The 20885-nt window shown below is 43.9% G+C and overlaps 1 protein-coding gene across 1 annotated transcript in view; it reads left to right on the top strand.

Moving 5' to 3' along the window:
- LOC111954293 (opsin-5-like) overlaps positions 1 to 18894 on the top strand; it is a 45253-nt gene extending 26359 nt beyond the window's left edge. Inside the window, exons 3-5 of the mRNA XM_070435853.1 lie at positions 5164 to 5457; positions 10437 to 10762; positions 18486 to 18894. Coding sequence (XP_070291954.1) covers positions 5164 to 5457; positions 10437 to 10762; positions 18486 to 18863 — 998 coding nt within the window. The 3' untranslated portion in view covers positions 18864 to 18894. The remainder of the gene's footprint in view (positions 1 to 5163; positions 5458 to 10436; positions 10763 to 18485) is intronic.
- Positions 18895 to 20885: the final 1991 nt, after the last annotated feature.

The following is a 20885-nucleotide window of genomic DNA, read 5'->3' as shown; positions in this document are numbered from 1 at the left end:
TTGACACTCAAGCACCTTTTTATTTTTATTTTACCTTTATTTAACTAGGCAAGTCAGTTAAGAACAAATTCTTATTTTCAATGACGGCCTAGGAACAGTGGGTTAACTGCCTGTTCAGGGGCAGAACGACAGATTTGTACCTTGTCAGCTCGGGGATTTGAACTTGCAACCTTTCGGTTACTAGTCCAACGCTCTAACCACTAGGCTACCCTGCCGCCCCGAACCTGCAGTGCTAGACTTTAAAGCATGTTTACACATGGACCTCATCAAGCTAGTCTAATCAGTGACAGCACCAGTAGAGACAGAGAATGTAATGGAGGAGTTTGCTGATGTTTTTACAGGAATAGGATTATTCCCAGGAGAATGTACCATTCACCTTGACCCAGACGCAACCCCTGTGGTCTACCCACCGAGAAAGATTCCCCTTGCTCTCCGTGCCCGTCTGAAGAAAGAGTTGGAGAGCATGGAGCAATCTGACATCATCACCAAGGTTACAGAACCAACAGATTGGGTAAACACATTAGTGGCGGTGGAGAAACCATGTACAGGCAAGCTCAGAGTATGTCTCAACCCAAGAGACTTGAACAAGGCTATCAAGCGCCCCCATTACCCCTTACCGACGCTAGATGGCATCACACACAAGCTAGCGGGAGCACGCTACTTCCGTGTCATGGACGCCAGATCAGGCTGCTGGGCTATCAAGTTCACAAAAGAGTAATCTAAGCTATCAGCGTTCAACACACCATTTGGACGCTACAGGTTTGGTCGCCTGCCTTTTGGGACTTTCTCAGCCCAAGACGAGTTTCAGCGAATGATCAATGAGGTGTACGAAGGCCTCGATGAAGTTGTGGCAATTGTGGACGACATCCTTGTCTATGGTCGAACCAAAGAGGAACACGACAGAAGAGCACAGTCAACATTGCTTTCCAGAAAGTGAAAGACCTGATCACAAGAGAACCAGGACCAATCCTTGCCTACTACGACCCCAACAAAGAGCTCAGACTCCAAGTAGACGAGTCGAAGTATGGACTGGGTGCAGTGCTACTGCAGAAGGAAAGCCCATCGGCTACGCTTCCAAATCTCTCACAGACTGTGAAATCAAGTACGCTCAAATCGAAAAGGAGCTGTAAGCCATTCTGTTCGGATGTAAGCGTTTCCATCAGTACGTCTATGAACAACAAGTCATTGTGGAATCTGAACCATAAGCCCCTCGAGGTCAATCATGATGAAACCGCTAGCCGCAGCCCCACCAAGGCTACAGAGAATGATCTCTGTAGATGCGACTTCAAAATCACTCACCGTCCAGGCAAAGACATCTATGTCGCAGACACACTCTCCAGGAAGTTTCTTACCTACAAGGACAGCAGCCTCAGTGAAGGCATGGACATGCAAGTGCACACTGTGTACAGCAACTTACCAGTTAGTGACACAAAACTGAAGGAGATCCAAGCAGAAACAGAAAAGGACACACAACTCACACAGCTGAGGAAAGTCATACAGGATGGATGGCCTGAGGAGAGGAGAAAATGCCCTCTGAGCATCTCAGAGTTCTGTAAACATCATGATGAACTTTCACAGATCAACTGGAGAGGAGAGAAAATCATCATTCCTACCAGTCTCAGAGAAGAGATTTTGACAAAGATCCATGCTGGGCATGGAAAACTGCAAACAGAGAGCACAGGATATTTTGTTTTGGCATGTTCCTCTTTGCCAAGCATGGCATTTTAGAGATTTTAATATCTGACAATGGCCACTGTTAGAAATCAAAGGAGTTTGAATCCTTCACAAAAGCATGGGAGTTCACACACAAGTCACCAGAAGCCCACATTACCCTCAAAGTAATGGCATTGCTGAAAAATCTGTACAGATTGCTAAATCACTCATGGACAAAGCAAAAGCAGACGAGAGACCCCTTACCTCTCTCTCTTTGAATACCGCTCCAGTTGACAACTTCAAATCACCAGCCCAGCGGTTGATGAGCCGCAGACTCCCCCCGTCCCCGTCCCCAGTGAAAGTTGCACCCCTGCCATAATCCATTGGATGATTTGACAAATTTCACTTATTTCTTTAGCTAGTCTGCATTAAAAAAAAAATACAATTTTATAAATATCAAAATTGCGTGATATGATTGCATTTTAGAACCCTACTCCAACCGTTGCCCCAAGATGAGTGGTTTTGACCACTAACATTTTAGATACATTTGTTTTGCATGGCCCGGTGCCCCGGGGGTGCAGGGTTGGCTAATTTTCGACCATTCCATTGATCCTAAAGTGAAATCTGTACCCACTCGGGGCACCAAGTCTTGCATAACAAACTCGCCCATTGCTTCAATAGTTAAACTATCCATATTACCGGAGCTTATATTCTCTCTATTTCTATAGCGTATTCACGGCTGCAATTTAGACAATGCATTGATGTATAGCTAGTTAGATGGGTGAAATGAGAGAACAGAGAGAACAACATAGAATATTGGCTTCGGTGTCAATGGGAGATCAACCCTGTTAAGTAGACCGGAACTCACCATTTCTCTCAATGGTAAACGGCCTGAGTGAACTATCTTAATTTATCCACAATCTTTGATGTAGCGAAATATGATCTATAGTGCTGAGCTCAGTCGCGACTCGCGAACTTTGCAGGTGTTTCTGATTAACAAACAATGCCATGATGGTGGGTGGTACCATTCAAATAAATACGCTAGCCCTGAAACTAAACTTTGGCGGAAAAATTATTTACACCAAATTTTATACACCAAATTTTTACTAACGACATGCAACTGACTTTGAGGAAAGCCAGAGTGTCTATGTATGCGGATGACTCGACACTTTACACGTCAGCTACTACAGTAACTGAAATGACTGCAACACTTAACAAAGAACTGCAGTTAGTTTCAGAGTGGGTGGCAAGGAATAAGTTAGCCCTAAATATTTCTAAAACTAAAAGCATTGTATTTGGAACAAAACACTCACTAAACCCTAAACTTCAACTAAATCTTGTAATAAATAATGTGGAAAATGAGCAAGTTGAAATGACCAAACTGCTTGGAGTAACCCTAGATTGTAAACTGTCATGGTCAAAACATATTGATGTAGTAGTAGCTAAGATGGGGAGAAGTCTGTCTATAATAAAGTGATGATATGCCTTCTTAACAACACTATCAACAAGGCAGGTCCTACAGGCCCTAGTTTTGTCGCACCTTGACTACTGTTCAGTCGTGTGGTCAGGTGCCACAAAAAAAGGACTTGCAATTGGCTCAGAACAGAGCAGCACAGCTGGCCCTTGTATGCATGTGTCTGTGCCAATGTTTGTGTTGCTTCACAGTCCCCGCTGTTCCATAAAGTGTTTTTTAGTCTGTTTTTTATATCTAATTTTACTGCTTGCGTCAGTTACCTGATTTGAAATAGAGTTTCATGTAGTAATGGCTCTATTCAGTTCTGTGTGCCTCCAATAGTCTGTTCTGGACTTGGGGACTGTGAAGAGACCTCTTGTGACATGTCTTGTGGGGTATGCATGGGTGTGTGCTGTGTGCCAGTAGTTTAGACAGACAGCTCGGTGCATTCAACATGTCAATACCTCTCATAAATTAAAGTAGTGATGAAGTCAATCTCTCCTCCACTTTCAGCCAGGAGAAATTGACATTCATATTATTAATATTAGCTCTGTGTGTACATCACACATGCATACACACACACACGATAACATATGCATGGATTTAGTACTGTAGATATGTGGTAGTGGTGGAGTAGGGGCCTGAGGGCTCACAGTGTGTTGTGAAATCTGCGAGTGTATTGTAATGTATTGGGGATCCATAATAAATACAAATACATTATAGGAAAAGACACGTCATGGCACAAATTTGCACAAAGCGGCTATTCGGTTTTGTCACTTCAAGCACAAATATATAAAACGTTGACTAAAAATATGTTTTATTGACTTACATCGTTATGCGACATCATGGTTAAGCTCTGGGCATCTCCTTTCAGATCGAAAAAGTGGATTTCTACTGGTGTGGGAGTTTAAGTGCGATATAATGCAGTCCATTATAAAAATTACCCAGACCAAGTACCACTTAGCACTCTGCTAGTTCTAAAAGTGTGCAACCTACGGGAGAACACGGTTTCCCCTCCCCCAGCTCAAGCGCGCTAACGACAACCCCATCAGGGTTCAACTCCTTGAGGGAGCTCATAACACTCTTATGAAGGCTATTCTTCTGAAAATCCAGGACGTGTCTTTTCATTTCCATGTCAAAATGCCTGAGGAGCACAGTGGTCAATAGTAAACGTGGCGTTTTCACAGCCTTCTGACCTGCAATATGCACTATGGCCTGGTAACATTCCATGTAAGACAGTGACAATGCAAACCAAGTGGGAACCCCGATGAGGAATGTTAAGGCTCGACCCCCTTGCTTGGTTCCCCTTAATAATATATATTTTTTAAAGATAGTGTCTGCCTGCGTGCAGGTCCAGGCCTGGGGAACCATTTCTATGGGCTAAAGATCATAGGCTGCTTTTACACAGGCAGCCCAATTCTGATCTTTTGCCCCAAATATTTGTCAAAAGACCAATTGGTGGGAAAAAAATATCAGAATTGGGCTGCCTGCGTAAACACAGCCAAAGGCAGGCAAATGTTGTGTGCATGCAACCAATACACATTCTCTATCATAATGACCTAGCGAGAGAGGGAGGATGGTTTTAATAGCTGGCACTGCTCTGAATTACTCGACTGCCCAGCATGGAGAGAAAGGGAACTGCGGGTTTTCAGTGAACGTATCTAAATCACAAGGCTCATTTGAATTTCCAGGAGAAAAGAATTCAAGACAAAAGAGTGATCAAATAAAGATCTGACATCTGTACCATGACAAATACTGCAAATAAGGTTTAATGACAATAGCAGCATCACACGGGTGAGTGGATCTGGGACGCCACTATCTGGCCATGTTAGAGAGAACAGAACAGCAGGACTATATGGCACTTTCTATTCTAATTCTGTCCTCTCTTCCATGGACATTTAGTGGCCCCTCTTCCCCTTCTCTCTCTCTTTCTTCCAGCTTGATTGGTTAATCGATTGCTAGATTAGTTTACTAATTCTTGCTCTCTCTTCCAGCTTTCTTGCTTGATTCCTTGATTGACTGACTGACTTATTGCTCTCTTTCTCTCTCCCATCCAGCGGTGCTGTCAGTGCTGGGTAATGCTGCAGTCCTGCTGACCTCAGCACTGCGGCCGACTCACCTCAAGGCCCCGGAGCTCCTGACAGTCAACCTGGCTGTGACGGACATCGGCATGGCTCTCAGCATGTACCCCCTGTCCATTGCCTCGCTCTTCAACCACGCCTGGATCGGAGGGGATTCCTCCTGCCTCTACTATGGCCTGATGGGGATGATCTTCAGTACGGCCAGCATCATGACCCTGGCTGTCATGGGTCTGGTACGATACCTGGTGACAGGAAACCCACCCAAAACAGGTATGAGTCCGTCGGTTGAGCACAGTTTTCCTTTTTTATGCAAGCTGGGTTGAAAAAGTGCGGTAGGGTGGCTGGTTGATAGTGGAGGTTGTTTGGTAAACTCCAATATGTTTGTGTGATATAACAAACCTTGCCTGAGATCTGACGAGTCGTGTTAGCCCCCACAAATAATAACGTTTCATTGCAGTTAATTAGAAGAAGACGAAAACCCACCCAAGACACATTTTTGATTTATCAAATTTGGCTAGGAGGTTCACTCCACACCTCTGATTTCCATGTAGGTCTAAACCAAACATTACTGAACCCCGAAGGCACTTCTCTCCATGAGGACCGAGGCTCTAAGGCCCTGATTTAGGATCCGCAGGCTTTCTTTTAGCTTTTTTTCTATATATTTTATAAAAGCCTCCGCTCTTCTGTGAAGGCGATGTTGGAACATTGCTGCGGGGACTTGCTTTCATTCAACCACAAGAGCATTAGTGAGGTCGGGCACTGACGTTGGGCGATTAGGCCTGGCTCACAGTCGGCGTTCCAGTTCATCCCAAAGCTGTTCGATGGGGTTGAGGTCAGGGCTCTGTGAAGGCCAGTCAAGTTCTTCCACACTGATCTCGACAAACCATTTCTGTATGACCCTCGCTTTGTGCACAGGGGCACATTGTCATGCTGAAACAGGAAACGGCCTTCCCCAAACGGTGCCACAAATTTGGAAGCACAGAATCGTTTAGAATGTCATTGTATGCTGTAGTGTTAAGACTTCCCTTCACTGGAACGAAGGGTCCTAGCCCGAACCATGAAAAACAGCCCCAGACCACTATTTCTACTCTACCAAACTTTACAGTTGGCACTATGCATTGGTGCATGTTGCGTTCTCCTGCCATCCGTCAAACCCAGATTCGTACTTCGGACTGCCAGATGGTGAAGCGTGATTCATCACTTCGGAGAATACGTTTCCACTGCTCCAGAGTCCAATGGCGGTGAGCTTTACACCACACCAGTTGAAGCTTGGCATTGCGCATGGTGATCTTAGGCTTGTGTGCGGCTGCTCGGCCATGGAAACCCATTTCATGAAGCTCCTGATGAACAGTACTTGTGCTGACGTTGCTTTCAGAGGCAGTTTGGAACTTGGAAGTGAGTGTTGCAACCAAGGACAGACAATTTTTACGAGCTACTCGCTTCAGCACTCTGAACTTGTGTGGCCTACCTCTTCGCGGCTGAGCCGTTGTTGCTCCTAGATGTTTCCACCTCACAATAACAGCACTTAAAGTTGACCAGGGCAGCTCTAGCAGGACATAAATTTGACGAACTGATTTGGAGAACAGCAAAAACAAGCAAAAATTACCCCAGCCATTTTCACCTTGGCTGCTGTAGGTTAATTCACATCGGTCGATCTACAAACACATAGCCTATTAGCCATACGTAATGTTATACCCCTGAAAGGGGGGAAATATGAGGAATGATTCACAGTGACACGTAGCATCAGCGACTGTTCAGTCAGTTGTAATGATGAATTGCATAAAATCGTCGTCTCTTTAATTAGATATCTATTTTCTCAAACGTCATAGCATTCACATTTGTATTCCTAGGCATTACTAATCAAGCTCCGCACAAACAAACATCAATGGAGCACACATATTATTGTATTATCCCATTCACATGAATTATTAGAATATTACTTAGGATTCTGTATTAATATCAGTGATGAAGTGTTAAAAAAAAGGTGGGTAATGGGTAATCTATTAAATTCAAATGGAAAATCGAGGTAAAAAGAATAACAAAAAAAGCCTTTTGTCCGAGATGGGGTAGATCGTTTCATGTCTCAGGCCTTCGGCCTGTGTCGCGAGAGGGCAGAGTTAGAACATTTGAGAGAGTGATGAATTATTATTATTTTCAAATTAGAAAAAATGACAGAGGCCCGGACCTTGGTGTCCTCATATGTAGTTGCAGCCCTGCTGCCGTTGATCGGACCTATGGTAATAAACTACTTTACCAAACCAACCAGGTCCAGCAAAAAGCTAGCCTACGATACATCATCTTGCTTTCAGCTGTCCATTTTGATTTATGTATAGAGAGAAAAGCATATATATACTGTACAGTGGCAAACCATGTCTATTGGACCTTCATTGGGAAAATAAAATCTTACAATACATCGTACCAAACTCAAAACGCAAGAAAAATAACAGAAACATAGCATCGCTTAATGAGCCCAGCTGAATCTAACAGGCCTGAGGCTGAGCCACACTTCATGCTACCACTCACACAGAGACAGCACCCACATGGATAATGCTACCCACAACAACAACCACCCTGCTTACACAACCTAACACCATCATTATCAAAAGTGACAACAGTGACACATCAAAGGATGTGAGTGTAACAGGCGTGTGATGCTGAAAGGACAGTGTCCGTAATACCAGCACACTCCATGTAGGAGAGAACGCTTTTTGTAAAACACAGAGGGCTGATAGAAAGACAGCAGTCACTCACAGCATGATGTTAAAGAATAAGCAGCACATTCACTCTGACATAATTAGCAGGTAGGTTCCAATCATAAGAATACAAAAACACAACCATTCGGCTAAGCATTTCTCAGTCGAAATTTATAGCTATTACTTCCCGTTGCAAACATATTTTTCAAGTTCAGCACACAAAATAATCTGCGATCTAAAATCTTAAATGCGACAATGTTTCACACACATAACACATTATTTTCAGAGATAGCTAGTTAACAACAGATAGCTAGTTAACAAGTGATCATTTACTAGATGATGATCACTTGTTAAATTTGAAACGTAATTTCTTTATGAAAGTTAATCGTGAACAGGGCGAAGCTAACACATTAGCATCAACCGCCTCTTCAACAACACCTGCTGCAGCCACTGCACACTAGCTTACAACAAAAGCTAGCTAGACCATGGGAAAACTACTGCTCACTATTGCACAGTGACCTGTCAGCCTTTGAGAAGGGGAAAGTTTACATGCGCTTTTGTTCAAATGTGATTGGTTGATTCCACTGTTACTCAAAAATTCTGACCTTTCAGGGGGCAGGTGCTCGAAATTAAAAAAGGTCACCCACCTGCATTTATTTTATTGATTGTGATTTATCTTCAACGCTCTTAAATAATATACAATTAATAGTCTTCTAACTCATGATATGGGTTGGCTGGCTATTATATGGCTGGCTAGCTATTAGCTTATATTTTAGTATATGTTGGCTAGCTAGAGTCTAGACTACCTGTGTTGCTGCTGCTCTGACCCAAGTACAACTCCCGACTGAAGAAGGGATAGAGTTGTGTCGGAAGGGTCGAAGATGCAGCTGCTCCTCTCTTTGCCTTTCTGCCTCTCTCTGCTCCACGTAGGCTATTAGCCAACCAGACCGAATATTGACGATGATGTAAATCAAGTGTCAGTCAAGTTTTATCAAGTGTTAATCAAATGTCATGCTGCAAGGGGGTGACTTGTGGGCAGTGTGTTCAGAACAACAACGACAAAAAACTGTGTACAAAAAATATATAATTATACCATCACCCAAAAGGACACTTGGCGAGTGGGAGGGCAAATGGGCAAGTGCTCGGACACAGGTAAACCCCTACCTGTGCACGTGCCTGATATACAGTGTAATGTTACTTATACATCAGCTACTGTAGTATACGCCTGACTGGACAATCGCCAGGAAGTGTTTGACAGTCCCAGTTCTGGACATCTGTCTGTCTGTGTCCTGCATACTGAAGAGGAAGGCTATTCAGCTGAAACGTTTGTTCATAATGTATACAGTAGGAATTTGCGTGACAAGAATGTATGCATGATAATCCCCTGGATAAACTAAATGAAAAAAGACACGGAAATAAGTAATTCTAAGCTTACTTCTTAAGGTTCTGGGTGCACTATTATTGGTTTTATATCTCATAATCTAAACTACCAGCAGGAGGTAGAGACGTTTATAGAATTTGAATTTGAAGCAATTCTAATTATATGGTGAAACCCATGGTGTTGAACAGTTTGATGAGAGCACAGGAGAAGGTCGTCTGCTGAATAGCAAATGGATGTTCAGTGGGAAGATACATCCGACCCGGCTGATCTTTACCAGGACACCGTAGGGCACACACATATATACACATGCAGGCACACACACACACACATGCGTACGCACATACAATGGCATATAATATTATTCAACTAGATGTAATACTCTGTGACCCACAATCAGGTTACTCTGCCAACCACATTTTTTTTTATCAGCTAGATCAGCCACCATAATATCCATTGGTTTATGAATTCTATTCACCATCATATCTATCTCCATATCTATATAATGTGCTCATTACAGTCGGTTCCAAACTGTTGACTCAGAAATATACATATTCTAATTCTGTGGTAGTCCCTGCAAGGGTTGGTTCCAAACGCAGACATAAGAATCTGTTCTTAACTGACTTGCCTAGTTAAATAAAGGTTAAATAAATAAAAAAATGTAATTAAAAATTTAATGGTGGGTTGGATGGCAGCCGAGGTAGTCACTGACAGCTAATCAATACCAATTCATCATCGGTGCTTCTGATGAATGTGAATAAGTAAATCAGGATGTTTAGTGCAGTGTAAGTGTGGGTTCTTATGGATTATTACTCTAATGAAGTGAGGGAAGGGCAAGAGGTTCCAAGCGGGCTGCGAACACCCAGGACGTCTGGCCCAAAGAAGCTCTAACCGCAATGTTTATAAGAATATCCCCATTGGGAGAGATTGTAAGGAGCCTATCAAATACGGTCCTTACAGTGCTCTAGCTGTCCTTACTGTACACTCCTCTTTAACTCTCGTACAGGTAATAAATTCCAGCATCATAGCATAATGATGATCAGTGTGATCTGACTAGAGTTAAACTTTGGTTTAGGGTTAGGATTAGGGTTAGGGTAAGGTTTATGCTAAGGGTTAGGGTCCCCCTCTACCCCTCTTCCTACCCTTCTCTACCTCTCCCCCCTCTACCTCTTCACCAGGCAACAAGTTCCAGCGTCGGACCATCACCATGGTGATCAGTGTGATCTGGCTGTACTCTGGGCTGTGGGCTGTGTTCCCTCTACTGGGATGGGGTGGCTACGGACCGGAGCCCTTCGGGGTGGCCTGCTCCGTGGACTGGGCCAGCTACCAAGACTCCCTGAACCGTTCCACCTTCATCATATCTCTGTCTATCCTCTGCACCTTCATCCCCTGCCTCGTCATCCTCTTCTCCTATTTTGGCATAGCCTGGAAACTCCACAAGGCCTACCAGGCCATCCAAAGCAGCGACTTCAACTACGGACACATCGAGAGGAAGGTCACTCTGGTGAGTATGAACGTTTATCTGTTGACTGTTTATTAACCGTTTAATTCAATCTTTTTTTTCTTCAAAGCTGGAATCCGCAAAAAGTAAAACAGTGCCACTGTTCTCCCCAGCACCTTTGTTATTGTTTGTTGGTGAAACGGAGGAGAGCAGCGTTCGGCAGCTTTATCCTGCGTGGTGTTTTACCGCTCGTGCAATGATATCCAAGGGAGAAAACGGTGTTCGTTGTTCAAAGTAACTTCTTTGTTGTTGTAATATCCCAAATGGACGTGGCCGTTTAAATACGGATTCCAGCTTTCATTAGATTAGTGAGTTTATTAATGGGTTGTTGGGATGAAGTCAATGAATCAATCATGTAAGTTGTTCAATTAATGAGAAGTGTTATTAAATTCAGCCATAAAAAAAAACATGTTTATTTACTACGTATGAACCGTTGATAATCCAAATCGCAGGGCTTTCGTAACGATGTGCGCTGGAAGTCGGGAAGCAAGTTCAGGGAGGGAATCATTTAATAAATGAATGAAACATAATACAAAACACCAACACCGCACAGACGTGAAACGGACACAATGACGCCTGGGGAAGGAACCAAAGGGAGTGACATATATAGCGCAGGTAATCAAGGAGGTGATGGAGCCCAGGTGAGTGTCATTATGCGCAGATGTGCGTAACGATGGTGACAGGTGTGTGCTATAACGAGCAGCCTGGTGACCTAGAGGCCGGAGAGGGAGCACACGTGATCCAGCCGCAGGATGCTGACCGAACTGATGATTCCGGGGTTCAGGAACGGACAGGTCGCCAGAAACCTGATGAACCGGCTGAGGCGTGAAAGCCTGATGACCCGGCTGAGACCTCCCTGGTTGCCTCAGTCAAGACACGGGAACCTGTTCACCCAACTGAGGCATGGGAGCCTATCGAGCCAGCTGAGGCATGGTAGCCTATCGAGCCAGCTGAGGCAAGGGAACCCGTCGAACCCGCCGAGGCAACCCGACATCACCTCCAACACTCTAAAAAATAAACACTCCCTGATGCTTCCCTTTGGTGAGGCGTCATTCTGTAACGTGTTGCGTTGGGAGTCGGGAAGCAAGTTCAGGGAGTGAATAATTTAATAAATGAGCGAAACATAATACGAAACACGAACACCGCACAGACATGAAACAGAAACAATGACGCCTGGGGAAGGAACCAAAGGGAGTGACATGTATAGAGCAGTTAATCAAGGAGGTGATGGAGCCCAGGTGAGTGTCATTATGTGCAGATGCGCGTAACGATGGTGACAGGTGTGCGCCATAACGAGCAGCCTGGTGACCTAGAGGCCGGAGAGGGAGCACACCTGACAGCTTTCCTATGGTGTCTGGTTTAAATCATGAAACATATATGGTTTAAACATGACAAAATAAAGAGCAATTTATCTTCCCCTATAGCCCAATGTGTCAAACAGCAAACCTACAAGAACAACAACAGATTGCACTGTTGAGTGAAGCTAAGGGCCTTGTTTGAATATTGTAAAATTGCCTCCCTCCTTCTGTTGCTCCTTGATGTAATTACCAATCTAATGTGATTTGAGATGGGAAGTGACACTGAAATTCTTCCTGTCACCTATACAAATGATTGCTTATCTCTAGGACGTGTGTGTTTGTGATTAATTGAATCTGTGGATAGTTTATATTTAGGGCCATAGCTCACACAGTGCTCCACAAGCTGCCAAGACAAATACTGTGTAAATTATAGCTGCTTATAGAACAAGGATATTTAAGTTTACTATTCTTATGGACATCAATGCTAGTTGTCACATTCTTCTTGTACGGCCCTTTATAACATTGTTACCATTGAAAAAGCATGTGATTTAACCATTCTTATTTCCATTAATGCTCAATTTATGGAACACAGAGAGGAGAACGTTGAGAACGAGAAGAGGATTAGATGGGAGAAGGGAGAGAGAGAAGGGAGAGAGAGAGAGAGAGAGAGAGAGAGAGAGAGAGAGGAGAGAGAGAGAGAGAGAGAGAGAGAGGAGAAGAGGTGAGAGGAGACAGTGAGGGGAGAGCAGAGAAAGATTGGTTGACCAGTGTCTCTGTGTGTCCCTCTGATGAATCTGTAATGTTTGATAGAGCATGCTGGGTCACCTCCCGGTCACCTCTCTGACACTTCACACATCTGTCTGTTCCTGTACAAATCTCTCACACATCTGTTGGTCCCACAGCAGCATGAAACTGTGTGTGTGTTGTGTGTGTGTGTTGTGTGTGTGTGTGTGTGTGTGTGTGTGTGTGTGTGTGTGTGTGTGGTGTGTTGTGTGTGTGTGTGTGTGTGTGTGTGTGTGTGTGTGTGTGTGTGTGTGTGTGTGTGTGTTGTGTGTGTGTGTGTGTGTGTGTGGTGTCCACAGTGTGATTCGTATGAAGAGTGTTGCTTGTTATTTTATTCATGCAATGTGGAAGGCTTTTAAATGACAAAATGAATAATATTGCATTAAGGAAAAAAACATTTTTATTGAATTTAAAGTGTTCCTTCAAGAGCAGTTGAATACATCTTTCACATTCACTTTGTTCTTTAATTCATGCCCAGTGGTTAGGCCCAGTTTAGTTTCCGCTCTCCTACGAGGCAAACAGACACAGATAATGAATGACCTATTAGAGTGAGATCCATCTCTAGCTGGCGATAGCCTCACAAAACTCAGATGGGTGGTTTATCTCTGTAATGTTGTGCATACACAGAGCAGGGTGTAGTGATACATTAACAAAGACAGATTCACACCTCTTTTTTATTTATTTCACCTTTATTTAACCAGGTAGGCTAGTTGAGAACAAGTTCTCATTTACAGCAAAGCATTTCGACACATACAACAACACAGAGTTACAATGGAATAAACAAACATATTCAATAATACAGTAAAAAAAGTCTATATGCAGTGTGTGCAAATTAGGTAAGATAAGGGAGGTAATGTAATAAATAGGCACGGTGGCAAGTAATTACAATACACCCATAAAACACTGGAGTGATAGATGTGCAGAAGATGAATGTGCAAGTAGAGATACTGGGGTGCAAAGGAACAAGATAAATATATAAATACAGTATGGGATGAGTAGTTGGATGGGCTATTTACAGATGGTGTCACTAGCTTAAAGCTAGTGAGGGAGATATGGTCTCCAGCTTCAGTGATTTTTGCAGTTCGTTCCAGTCATTGGCAGCAGAGAACTGGAAGGAAAGGCGGACAAAGGAGGAATTGGCTTTGGGGGTGACCAGTGAAATATACCTGCTGGAGCGCATGCTACGGGTGGGTGCTACTATGGTGATCAGTGAGCTGAGATAAGACGGAACTTTACCTAGCAAAGACTTGTAGATGACCTGGAGCCAGTGGGTTTGGCGACGAGTATGAAGCGAGGGCCAGCCAACGAGAGTGTACAGGTCGCAGTGGTGGGTAGTATATGGGGCTTTGGTGACAAAACGAATGGCACTGTGATAGACTGCATCCAATTTGTTGAGTATTGGAGGCTATTTTGTAAATGACATCGCCGAAGTCGAGGATCTGTAGGATGGTCAGTTTTACGAGGGTATGTTTGGCAGCATAAGAGAAGGATGCTTTGTTGCGAAATAGGAAGCCGATTCTAGATGTAATTTGGGATTGGAGATGCTTAATGTGAGTCTGGAATGAGAGTTTACAGTCTCACCAGACACCTAGTTATTTGTTGTTGTCCACATATTCTAAGTCAGAACCGTCCAGAGTAGTGATGCTGGACGGGCGTGCAGGTGTGGGCAGCGATCGGTTGAAGAGCATGCATTTCGTTTTACAAGCATTCAAGAGCAGTTGGAGGCCACAGAAGGAGAGTTGTATGGCATTGAAGCTCATCTGGAGGTTAGTTAACACAGTGTCCGAAGAAGGGCCAGAAGTATACAGAATTTTGTCGTCTGCGTAGAGGTGGATCAGAGAATCACCAGCAGCAAGAGCAACATCATTGATGTATACAGAGAAGAGAGTCGGCCCGAGAATTGAACCCTGTGGCACCCCCATAGAGACTGCCAGAGGTCCGGACAACAGGCCCTCCGATTTGACACACTGAACTCAATCAGAGAAGTAGTTGGTGAACCAGGCGAGGCAGTCATTTGAGAAACCAAGGCTGTTGAGTCTGCCGATAAGAATGTGGTGATTGACAGAGTCGAAAGCCTTGGCCAGGTCGATAAATACAGCTGCACACTAATGTCTCTTATCGATGGCGGTTATGATATCATTTAGGACCTTGAGCATGGCTGAGGTGCACCCATGACCAGCTCTGAAACCAGATTGCATAGCGGAGAAGGTACGTTGGGATTCAAAATGGTCGGTAATCTGTTTGTTAACTTGGCTTTCGAAGACCTTAGAAAGGCAGGGTAGGATAGATATAGGTCTGTAGCAGTTTGGGTCTAGAGTGTCTCCCCCTTTGAAGAGGGGGATGATCGCGGCAGCTTTCCAATCTTTGGGAATTTCAGACGATACGAAAGAGAAGTTGAACAAGCTAGTAAGAGGGGTTGCAACAATTTCGGCAGATAATTTTAGAAAGTGTGGGTCCAGATTGTCTAACCCAGCTGATTTGTAGGGGTCCAGATTTTGSAGCTCTTTCAGAACATCAGCTATCTGTATTTCGGTGAAGGAGAAATGGGGGAGGCTTGCGCGAGTTGCTGTGGGGAGCGCAGGGCTGTTGACCGGGGTAGGGGTAGCCAGGTGGAAAGCATGGCCAGCCGTAGAAAATGATTATTGAAATTCTCAATTATAGTGGATTTATCAGTGGTGACAGTTTCCTAGCCTCAGTGCAGTGGGCAGCTGGGAGGAGGTGCTCTTATTCTCCATGGACTTTACAGTGTCCCATAACTTTTTGGAGTATGTGCTACAGGATGCAAATTTCTGTTTGAAAAAGCTAGCCTTAGCTTTCCTAACTGCCTGTGTATATTGGTTCCTAACTTCCCTGAAAAGTTGCATATCACGGCGGCTATTCGATGCTAATGCAGTACGCCACAGGATGTTTTTGTGCTGGTCAAGGGCAGTCAGGTCTGGATTGAACCAAGGGCTATATCTGTTCCTGGTTAAAAAAAATTGAATTGGGCATGCTTATTTAAGATGGTGAGGAAGACACTTTTAAATAATAACAAGGCATCCTTTACTGATGGGATGAGGTCAATATCCTTCCAGGATACCCGGGCCAGGTCGATTAGAAAGGCCTGCTCCCTGAAGTGTTTTAGGGAACGTTTGACAGTGATGAGTGCTGGTCGTTTGACCGCAGACCCATTACGGATGCAGGCAATGAGGCAGTGATCGCTGAGATCTTGGTTGAAAACAGCAGAGGTGTATTTGGAGGGCAAGTTGGTTAGGATGATATCTTTGAGGGTGCCTGTGTTTACGATTTGGGGTTGTACCTGGTAGGTTCATTGATCATTTGTGTGAGATTGAGGGCATCAAGTTTAGATTGTAGGGTGGCTGGGGTGTTAAGCATGTCCCAGTTCAGGTCATCTAGCAGCACGAGCTCTGAAGATAGATGGGCGGCAATCAATTCACATATGGTGTCCAGGGCACAGCTGGGGGCAGAGGGTGGTCTATAGCAAGCGGCAACGTTGAGAGACTTGTTTCTGGAAAGGTGGATTTTTAAAAGTTCAAATTGTTTGGGTACAGACCTGGATAGTAGGACAGAACTCTGCAGGCTATCTCTGCAGTAGATTGCAACTCTGCCCCCTTTGGCAGTTCTATCTTGTCGGAAAATGTTATAGTTAGGGATGTACATTTCTGGGTTTTTGGTGGCCTTAAGCCAGGATTCAGACACGGCTAGGACATCCGGGTTGGCAGAGCAGTGAATAAAACAAACTTAGGGAGGAGGCTTCTAATGTGCAAGGTGTTCTACATTGGACGGACAAAGAGACGCCTTCAAGACCGCTTAGCGGAACACAGGTATGCCATACGGGTAGGCAATGAAGACTACCCCATGGCAAGGCACTACAAGTCCTTACACCATGACAACCCTGCCTCCCTACAAGCTATGGGTATTGATCATATTCCGGCCTCTATTAGAAAAGGGGACCGTCTTAAACAGTTAAACCAAAGGGAACGTTTTGGGATTTACAAACTACAGGCCACTAAATACCCTGGTTTAAATGAAGATATGGATTTCTCACCCTTCCTGTAGGGTCGTCATAGGTCCATTTGCTGTCATCTAGTGGACATTTTGCTAATTTGCCCTCAGCTATGTTTAGACTGTTGTTGTTTATGTTTTGCTGTGTTCTAGTGTACTATGGAATATATTGCTTTCTTATTCTTGACACTTCTTCCAGTCATATTTAAAGGTTAGAACTACCTTTCTAAGTGTTCTGATACTTCTAGCTTGGAGTTGTATGTTTATGATAACATAGCTACAGTATTTCACCTTTTAATGTGTATAGTATTGCTTACTAGGTGTGTCTCATCAATTTTGTAACCACTCCCTCTTCCAATTAGGGCTAATTGGAAAAGCTGTTCAAAAGAGGACATTGTATTCTTTTTTTTATACTCCCTGACGAAGGCCATGCAGCCGAAACACGTCGGTTTAAAAAAAACGTTGTTTCTATTGAACATGCCATACTAATAAAGGCATTTTAATGAATTATATGAAGAGTGCCTTGGTCCTCCTTTCTTTTTGATATCTCTGCAGTAGATTGCAACTCTGCCCCCTTTGGCAGTTCTATCTTGTCGGAAAATGTTATAGTTAGGGATGTACATTTCAGGGTTTTTGGTGGTCTTCCTAAGCCATGATTCAGACACGGCTAGGGCATCCGGGTTGGCAGAGCAGTGAATAAAACAAACTTAGGGAGGAGGCTTCTAATGTTAACATGCATGAAACCAAGGCTTTTACGGTTACAGAAGTCAACAAATGAGAGCACCTGGGGTATAGGAGTGGAGCTAGGCACTGCAGGTCCTGGACTAACCTCTACATCACCAGAGGAACAGAGGAGGAGTAGGATAAGGGTACGGCTAAAGGCTATAAGCACTGGTCGTCTAGTACGTTCGGAACAGAGAGTAAAAGGAGCAGGTTTCTGGGCGCGATAGAATAGATTCAAGGCATAATGTACAGACAAAGGTATGGTAAGATGTGAATACATTGGTGGTAAACCTAGGCATTGAGTGATGATGAGAGAGATATTATCTCTAGAAACATTTAAACCAGCTGATGTCACCGCATGTGTGGGAGGTGGAACTAAAGGGTTGGCTAAGGCATATTGAGCAGGGCTAGAGGCTCTACAGTGAAATAAGACAATCATCACTAACCAGAACAGCAATGGACAAGGCATATTGACATTAGGGAGAGGCATGATTTATCATGATTTATCCACTCGCTAGCTATCCCACCTGGAGAGATATTACTTTGTTTTTGCGCTGTTTGTTTGTTTACAAGGGATGAATTATACAATTCTGGTTCGATATCAAAACAGTACCAGTTTTGATGACATTTTGGAAAATTACATTTATCCGGGCAAAACCCTATTTCACGCTGGTTCCACTACTTAGGGTCTTTCAGACATGGGGCTCAAGCAAAGCTCATGAGTGACTGTGACAAAGCGTACAAGTCTAGATCGCGAGAAACGCTTCAGTCCCTGTCAAATTTGGCTACCTCAGGTTAAGATGTTTGACATGGCTGTAAACATAGTCTATGTTATGTTTTTGACAGACAAACGCCTCCCCTCTCCTTTTCTCTCCTCCCCTCTCCCTTATCTCCTCCCCCTCTCCTCTTCACCCTAGATGGCGGTGTTGATCAGCTCTGGGTTCATCGTAGCCTGGTCTCCCTACGTGGTGCTCAGCTTTTGGAGTATGTTCCACACCAAGGGGAAGGACAGCCTGGCCCCCGTGGTCTCCCTGCTGCCCTGCCTGTTCGCGAAAGGCTCCACGGCCTACAACCCTTTCATCTACTACATCTTCAGACGCTCCTTGAGACGCGAGCTCCGCCAGCTCCAGGTCCTGATCTGCTGCTCTGCCCAACCAGACTCACCTTCGTGTAGGGAGACAGGAGAGGAGGGCAGGCAGAGTGTAAGGTCTGACCTACTACAGAGCCTTCCGGATAATAAGAATAGAGCTCCCTTGGTGGGGAAGTTGGGAACTGCGGCGCTGGAAAGAGTCTGAGAAAGAGCTCACAAGCTCCTGTTAAAAAAAGTATTGGAACACGGTCCGTTTGAACATTGGTCCGTACCCATCAAAGGGTTAAGACTGTGTGTGTGCGTGTGTGTTAAAGCGTCACAAATGGATGGGGTGTGAGTTAATCAACTGTGTTTCTTCACTGTCATTCTAGCACACACTACTAGGTCATCGCCTCGTCCTCGCCACATCACTAACAAAGTAGCACTTTACTTGAAGTCAACAGACAAAAATGTATTATGATGCAGTCATAAGACACATCACACATTATAATCATTGTAATAAGACATTATATGGGCTCATACACGTTTATAAAAAGTTCTAAAGCATTGTGTTTTTTGGCTTGAAGTTAAAGGAACATCATGTAGAATGAAGCCCCCTAATGGAAACTAGGTGAATTGCAACAACATTTGCACTGCTACAACACTTGCGATGTAGAATTTGAGCAACCAGGAAATAGCAAGTCAATTTCTGAGTCTTTTTTACTTTCAGTTTTGCACACCATTTCTGCCATTGTTCATTGTGCTTGTGAGGAGATAACCATGCCTCTGAGTGACTCCGATGGAAGAGAGGGAGGGTCCAGCCTTCCAATTTGACAACAAGAGACAGACCAGCTTTTGTTGTCAAATAGGCGGGCGGGCGGGCTGTACCATCATCATGTAACTTTGTGTGGGCCCCAATTTATTTATTTTTGAACAAATATTGTGAAACATTACACTATTACCGCAGATATATTACATATATTACAAAAATATTACATAATGCCCCTTTAAGTGTTATTGTAAAGTTCACTTTATTGTTGTTGTGAGGTACTGTAGCATTGAACTTAAACTTCACAATGGTCACTATGAGCATTTACAACGGTCTCTATGGCCATAGTTCTAGCCATAGAGACGACACACTAATAGGACGCCCACAGGCCTCACAAGACTCGTCTGAAGGTCACCCGGTAACAGTTCAAAACATTTATGGAAGTATATATGGAGACTGTTTAGTGCCAGAAATAAGGGGTTAAATACATAAACAAAATGTTTCCTGATCTTTCTTATACATGATCTCTCTTTCTTATATGTGTATTCATTAATGAACTTATTGTATAAGGAATTCTGCCTACAGCTCCACTGCTCAGACGTCAGAAAATATTGATATTTTATTTCAAAAGCAGAAGAGCAAACCACTTACTGCTGGCCGCTTTCAACTTAGATTTTTAGCGAAGATGTGGATTCAACAACAAGGTTTCAACTGCATGGTCTTCATAGGTTTAGCTGGTTTGCGTTCTGCGCTCTGTTTCAGACTGCTTCTCTGACTGCCCATTCTCAGAGTGTTCTTCTATATTAGTGCAGGCTGGTGGGAGGAGCTATATGAGGACAGGCTCATTGTAATGGCTAAAATATAATAAATGGAACGGAGTCAAACATGGTTGCCGTACATTTGATGTGTTCGATACCGTTCCATAAATTCCATTCCAGCCATTACTATCAGGCCATCCTCCTATAGCTCCTCCCTCCAGCCTCCACTGCTCTATATTACAGATACTGTAGACCTGTCCAGAAATAACCCTTAGCTCTTATCCCCTAGGTCAGGGGTCCTCCATCTGTTTCTAGCATGAAAGCAACTTTTAATGCTTTCAAATAGGCAGGCACATTCTTCTCTTCTCTGGGTCCTTAGTGTTATAGAAAAAGTAGTGCACTATGTTTTCTGTCAACATACCTGGTAAAATAATGGTTATTATAAACTGGCTGGTTTGAGCCCTGAATGCTGATTGGCTGACAGCCGTGGTATATCAGACCGTATACCAGAGGTATGACAAAACACTCTGAAAGGCAAGTTTTGCCATAATGGTTCATTCCAATCTGTTAAAAATCAAGCTACAGAAGTCCTTAAAGGCTAGGTGTTGTTTCTGGATGGGGTTTGAGTGTGGCTAAGTGGGGATGGACAGAGAGAAAGAGAGAGCTGTTGAGCTTTATGTTGTTGCGAGCCGAGACATGAGCAAGTCAATGTCAATCACCG

The sequence above is a fragment of the Salvelinus sp. IW2-2015 genome, linkage group LG28 (genome assembly GCF_002910315.2).
Source record: "Salvelinus sp. IW2-2015 linkage group LG28, ASM291031v2, whole genome shotgun sequence".
Classification (NCBI taxonomy): Eukaryota; Metazoa; Chordata; class Actinopteri; order Salmoniformes; family Salmonidae; genus Salvelinus; species Salvelinus sp. IW2-2015.
The sequence above is the reverse complement of the archived record's forward strand: the minus strand, read 5'-3'. Positions and strand labels throughout refer to the sequence as shown.